This window comes from Caloenas nicobarica, chromosome 14, assembly GCF_036013445.1.
Source record: "Caloenas nicobarica isolate bCalNic1 chromosome 14, bCalNic1.hap1, whole genome shotgun sequence".
Lineage (NCBI taxonomy): Eukaryota > Metazoa > Chordata > Aves > Columbiformes > Columbidae > Caloenas > Caloenas nicobarica.
Window position 1 is genome coordinate 581,039 of NC_088258.1, and position 17,644 is coordinate 598,682.

The 17,644-nt window shown below is 54.3% G+C and overlaps 1 protein-coding gene across 1 annotated transcript; it reads left to right on the forward strand.

Annotated features, from left to right (window-relative positions):
- Positions 1–1,453: 1,453 nt before the first annotated feature.
- Positions 1,454–17,161, forward strand: SCNN1B (sodium channel epithelial 1 subunit beta). Its single transcript, XM_065644921.1, has 14 exons — positions 1,454–1,493; positions 3,392–3,620; positions 6,531–6,849; positions 7,746–8,202; positions 9,048–9,241; positions 10,066–10,169; positions 10,647–10,810; positions 11,257–11,364; positions 14,512–14,629; positions 15,192–15,267; positions 15,453–15,510; positions 15,768–15,829; positions 16,110–16,185; positions 16,624–17,161. Exons 3-14 carry the CDS (start codon positions 6,539–6,541, stop codon positions 16,987–16,989), a joined length of 2,094 nt encoding a protein of 697 aa, XP_065500993.1. The 5' UTR covers positions 1,454–1,493; positions 3,392–3,620; positions 6,531–6,538; the 3' UTR covers positions 16,990–17,161.
- Positions 17,162–17,644: the final 483 nt, after the last annotated feature.

A 17,644-nucleotide genomic window follows, 5' to 3' on the forward strand; every position in this document is an offset into this window, starting at 1 on the left:
GTGCAATTTAAAAATAAAAATCCCTTTTGTTCCCAAACAACAAAACACGAGGACATTTGGGAAAATCTGACCAAGTCCTGACTGAACAAGAACCCGAGATTACTTTTCCTAGCAAGAGGCAATCGTTACCTCTTACAATACTTTGCTGCTCTCCAGTGATTTATAGTTCCAAGGGGGTTTATACACGTTCGCTGTTGTGTTGTGAGGAGTTAACATCTCCCACAGTCACTCAAGATGCTCAGGGTTTTACCTCTAAATCATGTTTGTACAGCAGTGTTGGGTTGAGGGATCTCACCCTGTGCTGTGCAGCGCGCTGGCCCCAGTGCAGGAAAACACAGAAAATAAATGTGAGGGGCATGTGTTTCCCCAGCTGCCCTGAAGGATCAACAGAAATCAGTGTGCAAGACACATAAGATTAAGTCATAAAATGCAGAAGCGCATGCTAACCACCGTGAAAGTCACAGGCAACTGGGCTACGAGCGTGTTCATGAGGGCACCCGGCCCTGTTTGAGCTGCTCACGTTCCACCCTCAGAAGCAAACAGAAAAGCTGCTTAGTCTTTAATTTCGTTGTTGTTTTATGGAAGCAGAGCTCATTGCTCCTGGCAAGAGATCGTCACCTCTCAGGCTCAGCCACCAGTGCCACTGAGGCGGAGTCCTGCCCCTTCTATTTGAGCATCAACATCTTCTGAGGTCCGCACTGACAGACGCACGGTGTACAAAACACTCCCAGGAAAGCATGGCCAGCAGCAGGCTTGATAGTAAACACAGCTGCTCAGGGAGGCTTTTTTTAGGAAAAAAACCAAATCGTAAGATCTTATACTTCTTTCTTTAAAAAAGGTTATAAGATCTTTAAGAAAAAATATACGAGATCTTTTTAAAAAAAGGGTTATAAAACTGTTTCAAAATCCTAGTGCAGTCACCTGTGGTCATTTGCCCTGTGCCAAAGAGCTGGCGCTGGTGGTGGTTGGCACAGGGGAAGCCACAGCAGCCGGGTGATGTCCTGGCGCCGGGGACATCTCGAACCAGCCCGAGAAGCACAGGTCCGTGCTGCAGCGCGGGGCAGGCGGTGCCACCAGCCCCGGTCCTGGTCCGGCCCGCCCTTCTCGTGGAACTTTTAATGCTTTTTGGGAAAAACAAGGCCCGGTGTTCATGTCCTCGCGGTGGGGTGGAGGCACAGCTCCCCTGGTACGTGGGGCGTGCGGGCAGCGGCCCGGGAGGTTCGTGCCGCTGGGAGCGGGGCAGGAGCAGCAGAAGCGGCTGCGAGTCCCGGGGGGAGATGTTGGGAGCAAGTCAAAATTTCTGGGAGAAAATTCAAGCAAGCTCTCAAGGAAGCCTGGACGAGTCCCGCCGGGAGCGGAGCCGCTCGGGCTGGAGGGAGGTTCAGAGGCCCCGTCGGGAAGCGCCGAGGGGCGGGATGGGGCGGGCGGCGGCGGGGGAGGCGCCGGGGCCGCTCCCGCCCGCACCGGGAGCGCTGCCGGAGCCGCGCGGGCAGGTACGGGGCACCGGGGAGCCGGGGGGCCCGGGAGGGCGATGGGGGGCTGGCCGGTCCCTTGGGTACCGAGCCCCCCCCGAGGATGCCCGCGGCGACCGGCAGCTCCCGCGGGGGCTCGGGGCGAAGGGACCGGCGGGGACGCGCGTGGGTCAGGCGAAGTGTCATGGTTTAAATGCCACTCGGGGTTTTGTCCCCCTGCTTCTCGGGGTGGAGGATACGGGTTTAAGGCGTAGTATTGTTTGTAGAGGGAGAAAAAGAAGGGGAGCCCTTTGTTGACATTTTTTGGGGGGTGGAATTACAAACTGAAGTCGGGTCGCGGTGTCTGCACCGCTCCAGCACCCCAGTGCCGCTGCTTCTGCAGCCGTGGGGCAGGTGGTGTGCCGGTCAGGCACGGTGGATGTGTGCGGTGTGCACTCAGGTGTAGTTGTTCTTATTTAAACTCTGTTTACAGAGGGTTTCTTTAATGGCCCTGATAAAAGGGATGGAAGCAAACAGCAGCTCTCTGAATATTTCACCGTCCGTTTCCTTTGTTGTGGGAAATGTGCATCCACCCCCGCTGCTGCATCCAGGCAAGGGCAGAGGTTGATCCCCCTCTGGGACACCCGCCTTGCTGCAGGACAAGAGACCTGGGGCTGGGGAGGGAGCTGCTGGGGGGTTTGCTCCACTTACCTTCCAGGATTCACCTTATTCATTGCACAAGCAGCAGAGTTAATTCTCAGCAATGTGACCGTACTGGCATGTGCGGAGGAAGGCTTGTCATCATCCTGGGGGACAGGGACATCACAGGAAATGCAGGCTTAGGGAGGCAGGGGAAGAAGGGATGGACCATCTGATATAGGGAACAGAAAGTCAGTCAAATGCTATCTGAACTTCCAGACTGTAAATACTCTTGGAGTGCTGTACGCGTGCCCATCGGGATTAGAGACCTGGAGGCGCCTGCATGGACCGGGGTGTCCGTGGGCGTCTGAGCTTCCTCTGCACACACAACATGAGGCCAAGCATCTGCTGAGCACCCTGTGACCTGGGGCTCAGAAAGGGCTTTCATTGCTCGCTGACACGTTACTGCTCCACTTGTCCAACTGCCAACCTGTAAACTTGTGATGCAATCAAAACCTTTCCTCCAACTTGCAAAAATACCACAGGATAGCATAAAAGTTCCCTCTGGGAAAACAAAGTCTTTTCACCAGGCCCCGGAGAAGGTGGCTGAGGAGCAGGTGGTGCCCAAAGAGGCCGGACTGTCTGTGTCCCAGTGAGGTCCTGATCCACCGCAGAGTCAGGGCCAGCAGTGCCGGGGTGGTTCTGCAGCCGAGGTACCACCCCGGGTCCCCCAGCATTGTGCTGGGTTTTGCTTATGTCTCTATTTCCCTGAAGTGGCAATTGCCCAGGAAAACCCCAGAGGAGATTCGACACAGTCAACACCATCATTTCCTAACGTGGGAGTCTGATGGCAGCGTGAGGTGGAGTTTCACCCGGGCTGGCGCGAGGTTGATGTTCTTATCTGCACATTAGGACTGGGTCTGCAAACAGAGCAGTGTGAAATAAAAACTGCAAAGGAGACAGAGGATTGAGGGAGCCTGATAGGTGCGTGTTCCTCTTCCCTGACCGGGGCCTTGGAAGTGGAGCAGTCAAACAAGAAACAAAACCAGCGAGTGGCAGCTGGGAGCTGCCAAATGTCCAGGCCCCCGAGCTGCCCACGCTGCGCAAAAACTGGGGGTGGAGGGCGGCAGCAGGGACAGGTTTCTGGAACCATTTTGATGCCCTGCATGCCGTGTGTCCATCAGGTCCCCAGCCCTGCTCTGCTCCTCCACTCCCCTTCTCCGGGCCGGTGGGAAGGGGTTACCTGTGTACTGATGGAGGGTGGGTCTGGTCGTCCTTCACGTGTCACTTCTCTGCTCCAGGTACAGTGGCTGATGGGGGAGAGCAGGACGGGCGCCAGGCTGGCACCAAACCCAGCACCAAAGCCCCTCCAGCCCACTACAGCATCCGAGCACTGAGCGTCTGTGCCGGGGCGAGGAGACCCCCGCGGCGGGGGCCTGGGCTCCCCATCGCACGGGGCACCGCGCACAGAGCGGCTTTCACAGAGAGAGCAAAACAACAAGGTCGTTTGGAAACATTCTGGAAATAAAGGTAAGAAGAATACTATTAACATGAGAAAAAAGATTGAAAAAAGTCATCCAAGTACGGTCAAGCGCAGCTTTTGCTTAATGCCATTTCTTTATCAAATGAGCTGTTTAAATCACGGTTTATACCTAAAGGAAGAGTAAACCTGAGTCCTTCACTCTGCTGCCATGTTAAGATGTCCCCGGCAGAACCGGTGACTGTCGGCTTGGCTGTACTGCCAGCACACCTTTGCTAACTTGGTTTCTTAATTCTGGGATCTGTGTGCTTCCATGGCGGGCCAGGGATGCTGCAGGAATCCTGCCTGAGGATGTTCTTCCAGCCATCCCTGTCCCCGTCCCTGTCCCCGTTCCCGTCCACAGCCCTGTGCCTGTGCTCCCTCTGGCAGGTACCCATGTTTTGAATCAGTTTAAAACATATCTAAAAAATAGTTTAATCTTATTTTCCACACTGTGGCCTGAATCTAACTTAAAAATGTGAAAAAGCTGCCCTTCAGCACAGAGTTTTTACGGTTGGTGAGCTGAAGCGATAAAGTGAAATAGAAGGTGCTCCACTCTTTGCTTAGAACTGATTTGGAGCTGGGCGTCCTTCCCCAGCGCAGCATCAGCCCCTCGCTGTCGCCAGCGTGCCGCGACTCTGCAGACAGCACCCTTGGGTTTGCCGGTTAAATGGAAATAAATTCAAGGTGGAGAACAAGTGTATTGATGGCTTCTGCAAAACCATGAACAAAGATAAAGCAGCATCAAAATTAGCTGCTCAGTTTCTTTAACTTTACTCAGTTATGAAAGTAGAGCTTTTATTCTGTGTGTGCTCCTCAACAAAGTACATCTCAGCATTGCCATCAGGGAAAAAAAAAAGTTAAAATTCAGCCTTAGGAAACAATAAAAAAAAAATAAGAAGTTCTTCCTGCAGTGTCAGGTTGATGAGCGATGCAGAGGGATGCGTAGGACACGCGCGGTCCCTCCATGGGCCGGCGGCTCCGGGCAGAGCAAACAGCGGCCGCAGGGCATGTGGCCAGGCAGGTCCTGCCGGGCTGGAGCTTGCCCAGCGCCGCGTGGGTGTGTTTTAAATTTTAATCTAATCTAAATCTTTTATTGGACTTCTTAAAAGGTGGAAAATATTTACTAGTTTGCCTTGCTAGTCTCTCTGGATTTAAATGTATTTTGCCAATACAGTTTTATAAAGCAGAGGCTGATGCTGAGGCGGTGCCCTGGGACGGGTTTGTGTTCGTGCCCGCAGAGGAGGCTCGGGCAGAACGGCCACACGTGCCGCGTCTTCCCTCCAGCAGCGGGTGGTTAAGCAGAGGCTGAGGTTGCTGCTCCTGTTTTCGTTACAGTCCCACCCAAGAGCCAGCGAGCACCCAAAGCAATGTGAACTGTGAACAAACCTTCTGCAGGAGCCGGGTGGGAGCCGCTGCAGCACGAGCTCGGGGAGGACGAGCCCGTGATGAACGGGTGGAGTGGGATCCAGGAGTTCCGGGAGGTCTGGGAGGTCTGGGAGGTCCAAGTCCTGGGACACGTGTTCCTTGGAGAACAAAACGCTTTCCCATGGGAGCAGAGCCCGCCCTCAGATCCTGGAGGGAACTGCTGGAGTTCCTTCCTTCCAAAGGGCTCTCCCATCAAGAGAGATGTTCAGAGTGTTCGGCTGTGTCCAGCGTCATGTGGAATAGCGTGAGCAACAAAAACCATCGTCTCTCTTGGCATCATGGAGCGAGACGTCATAAAATCTATTGGGCTTATACTTTTATCAAACTCCGGATATACTACTCAGGAGATTTTGCAGGTCTGGCCAAGAAATCAATGAACCAGCAGTAGCTTTTTTTTTTTCGGAGCCGGTTGCCACCGCTCTGCAGAGGCCTGTGCCCACCCCTCAGCTCTGCGGGACCTTTGGGAGTTTATCTGCAAGTAACTGTGTGTTAATCTAGTTCCTGCATTGCTGAGTGCTGCTCATTATTGAAATATCGATGTGTTATTTCAGCACTCTTTCTTCTAGGATGCTGAGTTATATGCAGCATTAATCTTTAATTCTGTTCTCTTACTGTTTAAATCTGAAAAATGTTCTAAACAGCTGACTCGGGTTTGTTTTGAAATCCTGCCTCGGGATATCAAGATTTAGTAACACAAATTCTCACCTTAAAATAGCAGCACAAAATGTTCTATTTACTCACAATATGAATGTAAAATATGCAGCATCCCTCACATGAGCAGCAGGAGCATACCGATAGTATCTGAAAGACAAAGGAATTTGGTGGAAAAAACCAATGGGCTGCCCTGGCTCCGCGGGCAGCAGCACCGAGCACATTCCTGGTGCTGGGAAAGGCGCTGCTGGCGCCAGGTCCTCTGCTCCTGCCCCTCCGACAGCCTGCTGCACCGTAATGCTTTTCTACTTCTAAGGAAAATTGTCTTAAGCCCTGTATTAGTTTGAATACTAAACACCGTTAGCCTGAATTCTACCTGACAGCAGCTCATGTGTGCACCGCTTGGTCCATCCAGCACTGGCAGAGGTTGCAGACGATGTCAGACACGTACCTGTTTGCACAGAAAACACTCACATCCAAAAAAGTCGTGTTGCCGTTTACTGCAGCCCCCGGCAGCCCCGGGGCCGGGCGCGGGTCGGTCACCGCAGGCACAGCCGTGTCCCGCGGGTTCCAGTCACTTCACCCCTGCGGAGCCAGAAGGGACTGACAGAAACCTTCACCGCTTTGGGAACCGCAAACACAAACCTCCCCGTGTACCCTCTGGGGAGGTGCGGGGCCGTGTCACTGCCCCGGCGGGACCCTGAGCAGCGTCTGCTCCGAGCTCCTCCTGGGCGACAAACCCACCACAGAACCACCCGGCTGAGCTTTGCTGCCAGCACCAGCGCCCCTGGCACAGCCCGCACCCGCCTCTCCGCACAGCTGTTTGTGGCTTTCTCCCGCAGGCAGCAGGATGAACCTGAAGAAGTATTTCATCCGCGCGCTGCACCGCCTGCAGAAGGGCCCCGGCTACACCTACAAGGAGCTGCTGGTCTGGTACTGCGACAACACCAACACCCACGGCCCCAAGCGCATCATCAAAGAGGGGCCCAAGAAGAAATTCATCTGGTTCTTCCTAACGCTGCTCTTCGCGTCTCTGGTCTTCTGGCAGTGGGGCATCCTCATCAACACCTACCTCTCCTATAATGTCACATCCTCTCTCTCCATTGGCTTTAAGACCATGAAGTTCCCAGCAGTCACAGTCTGCAACGCCAACCCCTTCAAGTAAGTTTTTCTTCACCTAATTTGTGCCATCGTGCTCTAACACCCTCAGCTCTACTGCTGGCGTAAGGTACTGCAGACCTGTTCCTGTCTCAGATACCACGTTAGGAGCATCAATGAAAATGATCCTGGGTCACCTAGTGCCATTAAAAACAAAATAAAGGAGCACAACACAGAGGCGATGGCTCAGGTCCAGAGGAGGCTCCATGTCCTGTGCGCTCGCCCAGGTGTCCCACTGTACCAGTTAATCTAATGATGGTTATTGCCTCCTGCAAACTTTCCCTCGTTGGGGAAAACTTGAAGTTCGACTCACTTGTCACAACCAGAATCGGTCTCTCAATCTTTCCCCACAATCCCTTTCTTCCTCCTTCCTCGCTGTGAACGTACCTCTTATCGCTCACACTCGGCCATTAAGAGCTGGTTAAACATTAGTATCAGCTGGGAGCTGCAGGGACAGAACTCGATCCTAATTCCAAAGGAGTAACTGATCTTTGTAACAGCTGCTTTAAATTTATATCTGTGCAATAGTGCAGCCCGAGGCAAGATGCTCTCAACCAACACACAGGAATTACTTTGGAGTTGTTTTTTCTCACTGCTGGCTAGAGATGTTTTGTGTAAACTACAGTGATTTACTGCAATACAACCAGCTGCGTTCTGCGCTGGCGGGTTCACCACCGCAGCACTTTGTTCGTCCTCCCACTGGTTTTCCACCCAGATGCAGCTGCTGGGATGCCGGTGTCGAGCTGGCCGTGCCCTGCGGGAGCTCCTGTTGCTCTGCCGTCGGTCTCTCGGCAGCGACCCGAGGGCCCCGGCAAGGTCTGGGCCAGCGGAGCCGCAGCCGAGCTGCTGCACATCCTCAGCGCCGTGACACCGCCTGGTAACGGCTCTTTGCCCTGCAGATACTCGGAGGTGAAGCATCTGCTGAAAGACCTGGACAGGCTCATCGAAGCGGCGCTGGAGAGGATCCTGCAGCCCACGCCGGGGAACAGCAGCGAGAACGTCTACCCACCGCTCAACATGGAGCTCTGGCACCAGATACCCCTGGTCCTCATCGACGAGCACGACAAAGACAACCCCAACATCCTGGACATCTTTGAGAGCAACCAGCCTGCTGTGGGCAACCAAACCGTGGAGGGCAACGGAACCACTGAGGGTAACCAAACCACTGAGGGTAAACAAACCTACGCAGGTAATGAAATGGCTGAGGGCAATGAAACCTCCATGGGCAACGAAACCTTCATGGGCAACGAAACCTCCATGGGCAACGAAACCTCCATGGGCAACGAAACGGCTGCTTCACCTGCCCCGGCCAACGCGACGTCGGAAGAGAAGAAGTACAAGCTGGCGGTGAAGCTGGTGAGGAGGTCCCGCGGGAGGTGCCGGGGGGCGAGGGGCGGGTGGCGCTGGGACCGGGGGCCACCCGTGCTGGCAGCACCTGCGGCACCGGGCACACAGAGCCCAGGGGCGGTTTGCTGGTTACGCTGTGTTATTTCACAGCTCCAGGCCTGTTTTGTTTTTGAGGAAGGCAGCAGAGAGGTATTTTAAGGTTTTTTTCACATTTCAGAGGGGATGTCCGATCCCCTGCAGGTTACACAGCCAGACACCCAGCTGAAGATGCTGGACGTCTGCACGTGGGGCCTGCAGCAGGATCATACCCTAAATATACCTCCCTAAATGAAAGGAAACCCAGCAAGGAGCTGTGTTACGTTAGGGGCAGGGGCTCCCGGCTGCCTTCCCCTGCCTGGGGGCTGGCACCCAAAATGCTGGGGAGAGGCTGCAGCTGCTGCCCCTCACTGGGGCACATGTGGGTCTCGTGCCCCCCACCCTCTGCACCCACAGAGGCTCCAGGGACCCTGCCCGGGCAGCCCTTGGGAGCCAGGGCAACCCCAGCCTTAAAGAACGGACCCAAACGTGATGTTTTCCATGAGACTGTGAAGGTCCTGCTGGGACTGATGGAGAATCTGCCCAGCTGGGGCATCTCCCCAGGGGGACCTGTCTGCAAACACCAGCAGATGTGACGGCAGATGTGACAGCTCCCGGCTGGCCTCACCCCTCACCCCAGGGCAGCGGGCAGGGCTGGCACCCAGCGCAGGGACAGGGGACACGCCGTACGTCCCTCCGGGGGGGACACGCCGTACGTCCCTCCTGCCATCCCCCCATGGGACCGGGACGGGGACAGACCTGCCTGTGTGTGTCCCCAGTGCAGCCATCAGGGCTCGGACAACTGCACGTACCGCAACTTCAGCAGCGCGGCGCAGGCGGTGAGCGAGTGGTACGTCCTGCAGTTCACCAGCATCCTGGCCAAGGTCCCGCTGCAGGACAGGATCCGCATGGGCTACCAGGCTGAGGACATGATCCTGGCCTGTCTCTACGGGGCCGAGCCCTGCAACTACAAGTAGGTGCATGTCAAGCTCCCTGCCCTTCTCTGTCACCTCAGGAACGGTACAGGACGCTAAAGGCACAACGGCCTTTTGCCTTCCTCTTTTGAAGGTATATATCAGTTAATAAAGAGATTCCTGCTGGTTCTTAACTCTAACAACATTTCCCAGAGGGTTTCTGGATGGAGTTTTAGTCTTGGACAGGCTGTTTTGCTCATGACACACCGAGACTCACAGCATCAACGGGACCTTCCCTGAGTATTTTGCGACAAGCAGCTGCCAGCCCGGGCGCTGGGTCAGCGGGTCCCTGGCACAGCACTGCAGCCCCGGGTGCAGCCCCCCCGCTTTTACACAAGGCCCCGAGAACGCACTTTAGCCATCGCTGTTTCTTAGGAATGCCAGATGTATAGATCCAGTTTCAAGAAGCGCGAGCGCACAGCAGCAGCCCAGGCTGCAAGTCCTGCCCCTCTGCAATGAGGGCAGCAGAGAATTGTTATCAACGAACATGACACGACGCCAACCAAAACCCATCACCATAGCTCAGGCCAAGCAATTATTGCAGTCTCCTCTCTGTGAGACAATTCCTCTCCATCCTGACAAAGCATTATCCCCATGGCTGTGTCTCGGTACACACCAGTACCTTGCTTTACTTTTTATTTTTTCGAACAGCAGATTGATTGAAATTATATCGGCTGAAATTTCTATACAGCCATTCAACAAACTAAGCAATTTAAAGTGAATCCCAGCCGTCGCTGCCAAGCACTGGTCCCATCAGTTGCACTGTTTTATAGCCCTTTAGTCCTCCCCAAGAGTCTGAGTTTTGTATGTATGATTCTTCCAGGAATTTCACCCAAATCTATCACCCGGACCACGGTAACTGCTACATCTTTAACTGGGGCATGGACGAAGAGGCCTTGAATTCTTCCAACCCCGGAGCTGAGTTCGGTAAGAGATCTCGCTGAGGAGGGGGGAGCTGCTCTGTCCCCCCTGCCCATTTCTGTTCTATGGACCAGACTGATGAGTTCTGCGTCTCTGGAGCTCTGCAGTGGGAAGAATGGCTTTCCAGAAGGGGATAAGCCCCCAAAAGGGAAATGTGTCACACAGAAACAAGTAACGTGACTACAGATGTTACATGTGGCAGAAGGACAACATCTGGAGAGCTGAAATATCTGAGGCAATGTCTGAATATTCCATTAGCTGAAATATCTGAGGCAGCATCTGAACATTCACTCAGATATTTCCACCCTGAGCACTTGCCATCATGGGTATTTACACACACATAAGGCTGTGGTGAACCCATCCTGTCCCACAGAACTGACATTTCCGTGCATAGTAAAAAGAAAACAGGCTCTTTTTTTTTTTTTTTCCAAAAATTCCCATTTTGACACGACTCCTGTTCTGAGTGCCGTGTCCGTGTGCCAGGGCTGAAGCTGATCCTGGACATCAGCCAGCAGGACTACATCCCCTACCTGTCCTCGGCGGCCGGGGCGCGGCTGATGCTGCACCAGCAGAAGAGCTTCCCCTTCCTGAAGGACCAGGGCATCTACGCCATGGCTGGGACCGAGACCTCCATCGGCGTGCTGGTGGTATGTCTGGCATTCCTCGGGAGCACATTGTCTGAGAATAATGTTATCTGATGGGACTGCAACCAAGTTTGTGTTAAGTCTTGGCTGAACTGGCTCAAACCAAAAGAGCTGAGGTGTGGGCTGGCCACGGGCTGGAACCGTTTATGGAGACTTTTATGTAACTGTCCTGGCTAAGCACTTTACTGAAGCCAAAATATTGAGCTCAGGTCATTGTTCCCTTTCTCTGAGCATGTCAGCAGGTGCCGTGTTAAAACAAGCTGCTCTTGAACCGCCTGCTCGGCCCTGATCTGCCCGGGGAACGGGCTGCAGCTCCTCCGCTCTGCCCCCACGAGTCCCAGTTTTATCAAACCGGCAGGGAATATAGGAATTACAGTCTCTAGCAAACAGGCAGCAGGGCCCTGGGAGGAACGGTAACCACTGAAGTCTGCTGTGTCGGTTTTCTTCAGGATGAACTGGAGCGGATGGGCTATCCCTACAGCGACTGCACCGTGAACGGCTCTGATGTCCCCGTAAAAAACCTCTATAGCCAATATAACACGTCCTATTCCATACAGGTAAAACATGTTTCTAAATCAAATAAGACTGCTCAGGAAAAGTTGTCCAAGCACTTAAAATCTTTGACTAGCCTGCAGGATTACTGCAGGATCTGCAATGACAAAGTAGAAAGTATAACCCGAACGCGGGAACCTTCTTGCCTGGTAATGAACCCGCACTCGAGTCTGAGCGCTCAGTAGCCCCGGATTTGGAAACGATCCCAGTGGATCCAGTGGGGATAACTGTGTATTGCAGGAGCAAGACCTAGTGATGCAAATATTAAAACTCGCACCAAAGGTAGTGAGTGTTGCTCTGCAGGCAGCACAGTTCAGCCTGACCCTCGGTTTTCATCCTCACCCCAAACAGCCCGTATGGCAAGGAGACGGCGTCAGCAGTTACTGTTCCCTCAGCCACGTGGGAATTCTGTTTCATTCTGAGAGAAAGAAAATGGTCATTTCTCTAATTTTCTCAAAAATCAAAACATAGCAAACCCCCCAGAATCCCTGTTGTTATATAAGCCCCTGCTATATGGGACCTACCAGCAAAGTCTGAATTACCAGACAGAAAAGCGAATATTTTCACCTCCAGGTATGAGCACAGTTTAATGCTGGTCCTTTCCTCGTACCCTGCGGCTCAGAGCTCAGCTCCCCAAAGCGGAGGGTTCCCACTTACGGCAAAACCAGAGCAGGGCGTGCCTGGGGCCCTCGGTCCCTGAAAACCCCCAGTTCTCCCATTGTCCCCTCTTTTGGCTCCCGAGCATCTCTGGTCGGTCACTGCCCGGCTCAGGCGGCAGAACCGCGGCACCAGCCCAGGGACCTCGAGCCCCCGGCATTTCCCCAAAAACACCAGCTTGTGTGCAGGACACGGAGACTGACCTTCTGTTCTTCACTTGAGAGCGGGATGAGAAAGTTGAGTGTTTGTAAACCTTGAATCTGCAGAAAAATAGAGTGTAAACATTAAGCACTGGTTAATTTGTAACGGGCTTTAACATGGAGGAGAAGCATTTCAGGAGGGTGAGATCTGGCAATAAGGAAAACACCAAAACCTGAAGAATACACCCCAAACAAGTGGGAGGGCTTTGGTCTAGCAGGGTTTGTTGATATTTCTGCCTTTATATAATTATAACAATTGGACCACGTTACCCTACTTTTTAAGATGCTTATATAATGTTAAAACAAATACTTGAAAGGATTGCATTATTACTTAAAAGTTGCTAAATGCTGACTGGGGTTCTATGGCCACATAATTCACATCACTCTGGAGATCGCTCAGCAAAATCAGGCTGGTCTGTCACTCCCCGGTTGCACTGAGCTCTGTGAGCATTTTCTATCCCACAGAAATTCTCTGGTTGTTCTACCAAGCTGGCGCTGTTACATTTAATTATCTTTTCATAGACTTTGTTATTGCTGTGTGCGCTGTTTCGTCCAGAATCCCCCTCCGATCTCAGCCGGTTGCCTTCACGCCTGGCTGAGCTGAGCCCGCACGCTGGGCTGCAATCCTTTCGAGGGGAGACGCAGATTCACAGATAAGATAATTCAGATTTCTAAAACCTGCTCTTTATGTTGAGGTATTTTTAGAGTCCCAGCTTTAAAGTGGAAACCAGCTCTTTGTCAGTATGTCCTATGAAGCATGGAGACAGCGGCAGTGTCTAGGGGCATAGTAGAACATTTTCACTGCTTTTCGGAAACTCCGTATTTCTTCCATGAAGCCCTAAATAGTTCAGAAATGAGCAGTTTCTGGTGTGATTTGGAGCAGGCACTGAGTCCCCTCCTGCTCCTGCAAGGTGACACGCACGGGCAGCTCGTCACCAGGATGTGCCTTCAAATCTGGAGGAGCAGCCGCCAAAACGCATCAGAAAGAAAAGGGTCCCGGCAGCGCAGCCGCCCACTCCTCTCGCTGCTGGGATGCCGGTATCACCTGTGCCAGGTTGCAGAGCCCACTGTGCCGCCGGCGATGCTCAGTGCCGTGCTGCTGGTGATGCTCAGTGTGTGCTGCTGGTGATGCTCGGTGTGTGCTGCTGGTGATGCTCAGTGCCGTGCTGCTGGTGATGCTCGGTGTGTGCTGCTGGTGATGCTCGGTGCCGTGCTGCTGGTGATGCTCGGTGTGTGCTGCTGGTGATGCTCAGTGCCGTGCTGCTGGTGATGCTCAGTGTGTGCTGCTGGTGATGCTCGGTGTGTGCCGCTGGTGATGCTCAGTGTGTGCTGCTGGTGATGCTCAGTGCCGTGCTGCTGGTGATGCTCGGTGTGTGCTGCTGGTGATGCTCAGTGCCGTGCTGCTGGTGATGCTCAGTGTGTGCTGTTGGTGATGCTCGGTGTGTGCTGCTGGTGATGCTCGGTGTGTGCTGCTGGTGATGCTCAGTGCCGTGCTGCTGGTGATGCTCGGTGTGTGCTGCTGGTGATGCTCAGTGCCGTGCTGCTGGTGATGCTCGGTGTGTGCTGCTGGTGATGCTCAGTGCCGTGCTGCTGGTGATGCTCAGTGTGTGCTGTTGGTGATGCTCGGTGTGTGCTGCTGGTGATGCTCAGTGTGTGCTGCTGGTGATGCTCAGTGCCGTGCTGCTGGTGATGCTCGGTGTGTGCTGCTGGTGATGCTCAGTGCCGTGCTGCTGGTGATGCTCAGTGTGTGCTGTTGGTGATGCTCGGTGTGTGCTGCTGGTGATGCTCAGTGTGTGCTGCTGGTGATGCTCAGTGCCATGCTGCTGGTGATGCTCGGTGTGTGCTGCTGGTGATGCTCAGTGCCGTGCTGCTGGTGATGCTCAGTGTGTGCTGTTGGTGATGCTCGGTGTGTGCTGCTGGTGATGCTCGGTGTGTGCTGCTGGTGATGCTCAGTGTGTGCCGCTGGTGATGCTCGGTGTGTGCTGCTGGTGATGCTCGGTGTGTGCTGCTGGTGACGCTCGGTGTGTGCTGCTGGTGATGCTCAGTGTGTGCCGCCGGCAACGCTTGGTGCCGTGCTGCCGGGATGCTCGGTGTGTGCCGCTGGCGATGCTCGGTGCCGTGCTCTCTCTGCAGCTTCAGCCTTCACTGTGTGCAGCCACAAAACCAGCTGTTCAGGGCAAAGGAGAGAAAACACCTCAGAGCTGAGCAATTCTCCAGGCCAGCGCAGATTCAGCAGCACGAGGCGGGCCCGGGGGTTCAGCCCATGTCTGAGCATCTCCCCCTTCCCTTTTCCAGGCTTGTCTGCGCTCTTGTTTCCAAAATCACATGATTGAAACCTGTGGATGTGGTCACTACATGTTCCCTTTACCTGAAGGGGTAAATTATTGCAATAACGAAGATAACCCAGGCTGGGGTAAGAACATGAACATCATTAATTGCGCAGCCTTGCCGGGGTCCTGGCACACGGCGGGTGGGAGCGGCCACGAGCGTTGTTGCCGTTGTAAATGCAGGAGGTGGATGGTTTTGTCCGAGTATGATTCTCCGTGGCCATTCGGGTCGGTGCCGGGGTGAAGGGGCAAGATCTCCAGCCAGGGACAGCAAGAGGAGCCCCTGGGTACCGGGGGAGCAGAGGGGACGCTGCAGCATCCGCTCCGCAGGGATGGGGGACGATGCTCCCCGGGGCGGGCAGGGCCGGCAGCTCCGCAGGCAGCGGGCCAGGGCTGTGCCGAAACCACGGACACGGGCGAGCTGGCTCTACCAACGCTGTCTGCAGAAAAAAATATTTTAAATGTACTATTAAATTGTCTGACTGCTTTGCCTGAGTTTCTCAAGGCAAGGAAGGCTAGAGGGGAAGATGGAAATCTGTGCAGTAGGCTCATACCTAAACATTTGTTCTATTACATAAAACGGCTATAATCCAGTAAGTGGGGTCCTTATCTAAACAGATGCTTTGATTTTTTGTTTTCACCAAACAGCATATTGCTATTCATCACTGAGATCCAGCATAAGGGACAGACAGATTTGTATTGACTCCTGTAAGGAAACGTGCAAGTGAGTACCTGGGCGGTGCTGGCGGCTGGGACGGTGCCGGGGATCCCACATCCCGGGTCCCGTCACTCTGACCTGTCTGAAACGGCAGCAAATCACGCGGGGCCGCTCTTCTGCGTGAGAACTGAAGTTCCAGTGACTTCAGAGGAGGAGAAACCTCCATGCCAACACTCTCCTCTCCTCTGCAGTGACACGCAGTACAAGATGACCATCTCCATGGCAGACTGGCCGTCTGAAGCCTCGGAGGTAACAGCCATTTCTTGTTTTGAAACAGTCATTAATAATTACCTGTTCTCAGCCGCATGAATCACTCTGTATTTTCTGAGCTAATGTCCAGGTAGCAAGTGCCTCTTTGCTAAATTACACATTTTCAGCTTGCAAACACACACCAGTGCCAGGGCCCGGGATGGAGCGGGGACACCCCCACGGCGGCTCCTCCCCGGGCTCCTGTCCCGCGGGCGAGGATGCTTCTGCTCAACTCTGAATAAATTCTGTTTTCCTAGGACTGGATTTTCCATATTCTGTCTTATGAAAGGGATATGTCAACAAATGTGACTTTGGACAGGTGAGCAAAAGGAACAACCACTTTATCGTCTCTACTGAGCCTGTTAACATTAGATTAACGTGAGCCTTGGCGATGGGCCAGAGCACGCGTGTGCTAGTGCAAAGGGAGGACAAGATTTGGCACATGTTTGCCTGGAAGATACAGAAAGCAAACCTGAAACACGCTTCACGCATATCCTCTGCTCTCCATGGCGACAAAGCGGGTCAGACAAACTCAAACACTTAAAACTGACGTTAACCACAGCCCGGCTCCGCGCTGAGCTGCCGTTTGTCCCTTACAGAAACGGGATCATCAAGCTCAACATTTACTTCCAGGAGTACAACTACCGCACCATCTCGGAGTCGGCCGCCACCACGGTGAGTGCCCGTCCCGCCCCTCCGCCGGTGCCACCACGCGCCACAGTGCCCAGGAACGGCCGCAGAAACGCGTCACCCGGACGCACAGACGGGGCTCAGCCCCTGGGGCTGCTCAGACCCGCCGGGAGGTGCCCCTCGCTGGGACCTGCTCCCGGTGCTGCTGCTTCGCACGGCTGTGCCAGCAGAGCCACCTCCACCGGGGGGTTCGCAGCCCCCAGGTTGTTCTTCCCCCCCAGCTCCCATCCCCAGCACGGGGCATCACAGAGCAGCAGCACCAGCTCCCTGGGAGATCCACAGCCACAGGGGAGGGACCGGCAGGCGGGTCCCTGGGGCAGGAGCATCCCCCGCCTCAGCACCAGCACACAGCGATGGGCAGGGATCAATCAGGGACCAGGGTCACCGTCACCGCCGCGGCTCACCCCTGCCCTCCTCCCGCAGATCGTGTGGCTGCTGTCGAACCTGGGAGGCCAGTTTGGGTTCTGGATGGGGGGCTCGGTGCTGTGCCTCATCGAGTTCGGGGAAATCATCATCGACTCGCTGTGGATCACCGTCATTCATGTCATCAGCTGGTGCAAGGGCCTGAAGCAGAAGCGGGCGCAGGTGCGGTACCCGGATGCGCCCCCGACGGTGTCGGAGCTGGTGGAGGCTCACACCAACCTGGGCTTCCAGCCCGAGGACGCGGGGACCCTCCCCAGGGACGAGGCGCTGCCCCCCGAGCCCGGCACCCCCCCGCCCAACTATGACTCACTGCGTGTCCAGCCCCTCGACGTCCTCGGTCCCGACAGCGACGCAGAAACCGAGTGAGCGGCATGTCCCACCACCTCCCAATGGCAGGTGGCCGTTGCCGTGCTCGGTGTCACATCTGCCATCACTGAGCTCAGGGTGTCACTTGCTTAAAAATGTTCTGGTCTCCACCAAAATCAGAAAGGAACTAGAAAGCCCTGGCTGTCCTCCCCTCCTCAGCTTAAAGTGTTCACTGTGAAATTCTCTGTCTAATAAACCCTGTAATAAATCTCATTGAGTCGGCGTCAAGTTCTGGCTTTAGCTCATATAGTGTGTATACATCAGTATTTTGCTATAGAACCGTAAGTCACCATTTCTGGTGCCGACACTGTGTGCTATTTGATGCAGGGACACAGCTCAGCATGTGCTGCCCTGCAGCCAGAGCCTTGGGCTGGGACCCAAGGTACCTTTGACTGCTGAAGTTGCTGTATTTCCACCCCCAAACGTCCACAACAGTAACAGTGAAAGAAAATGGTCCCTGTGCTCTGGAGCCCGCGGTGCCGTGTCTGCGTTTGCTGCCCAGGGTTTGTTACCACTTGCAGCACAGGCGGGCATGGCTGTTAATGTGTGTCAGAGACAAATACTCCAAACTTCATGAAGGTCCAGGTGTGGGGAGGAAGTGCCAGGCCCTTGAATAGGACCACACTCTTGGTAATAAATAAATTAATTTTAAAGT

What these genes read in the sequence shown, in the direction of transcription:
- SCNN1B (XM_065644921.1), top strand. Translation starts at nt 6,539, where the DNA reads ATGAACCTGAAGAAGTATTTCATCCGCGCGCTGCACCGCCTGCAGAAG. An exon ending in ACAAGCTGGCGGTGAAGCTG is followed by an intron (nt 8,203 to 9,047) that starts GTGAGGAGGTCC and finishes GTGTGTCCCCAG; the next exon opens with TGCAGCCATCAGGGCTCGGA. An exon ending in TCCTGTAAGGAAACGTGCAA is followed by an intron (nt 15,268 to 15,452) that starts GTGAGTACCTGG and finishes TCTCCTCTGCAG; the next exon opens with TGACACGCAGTACAAGATGA.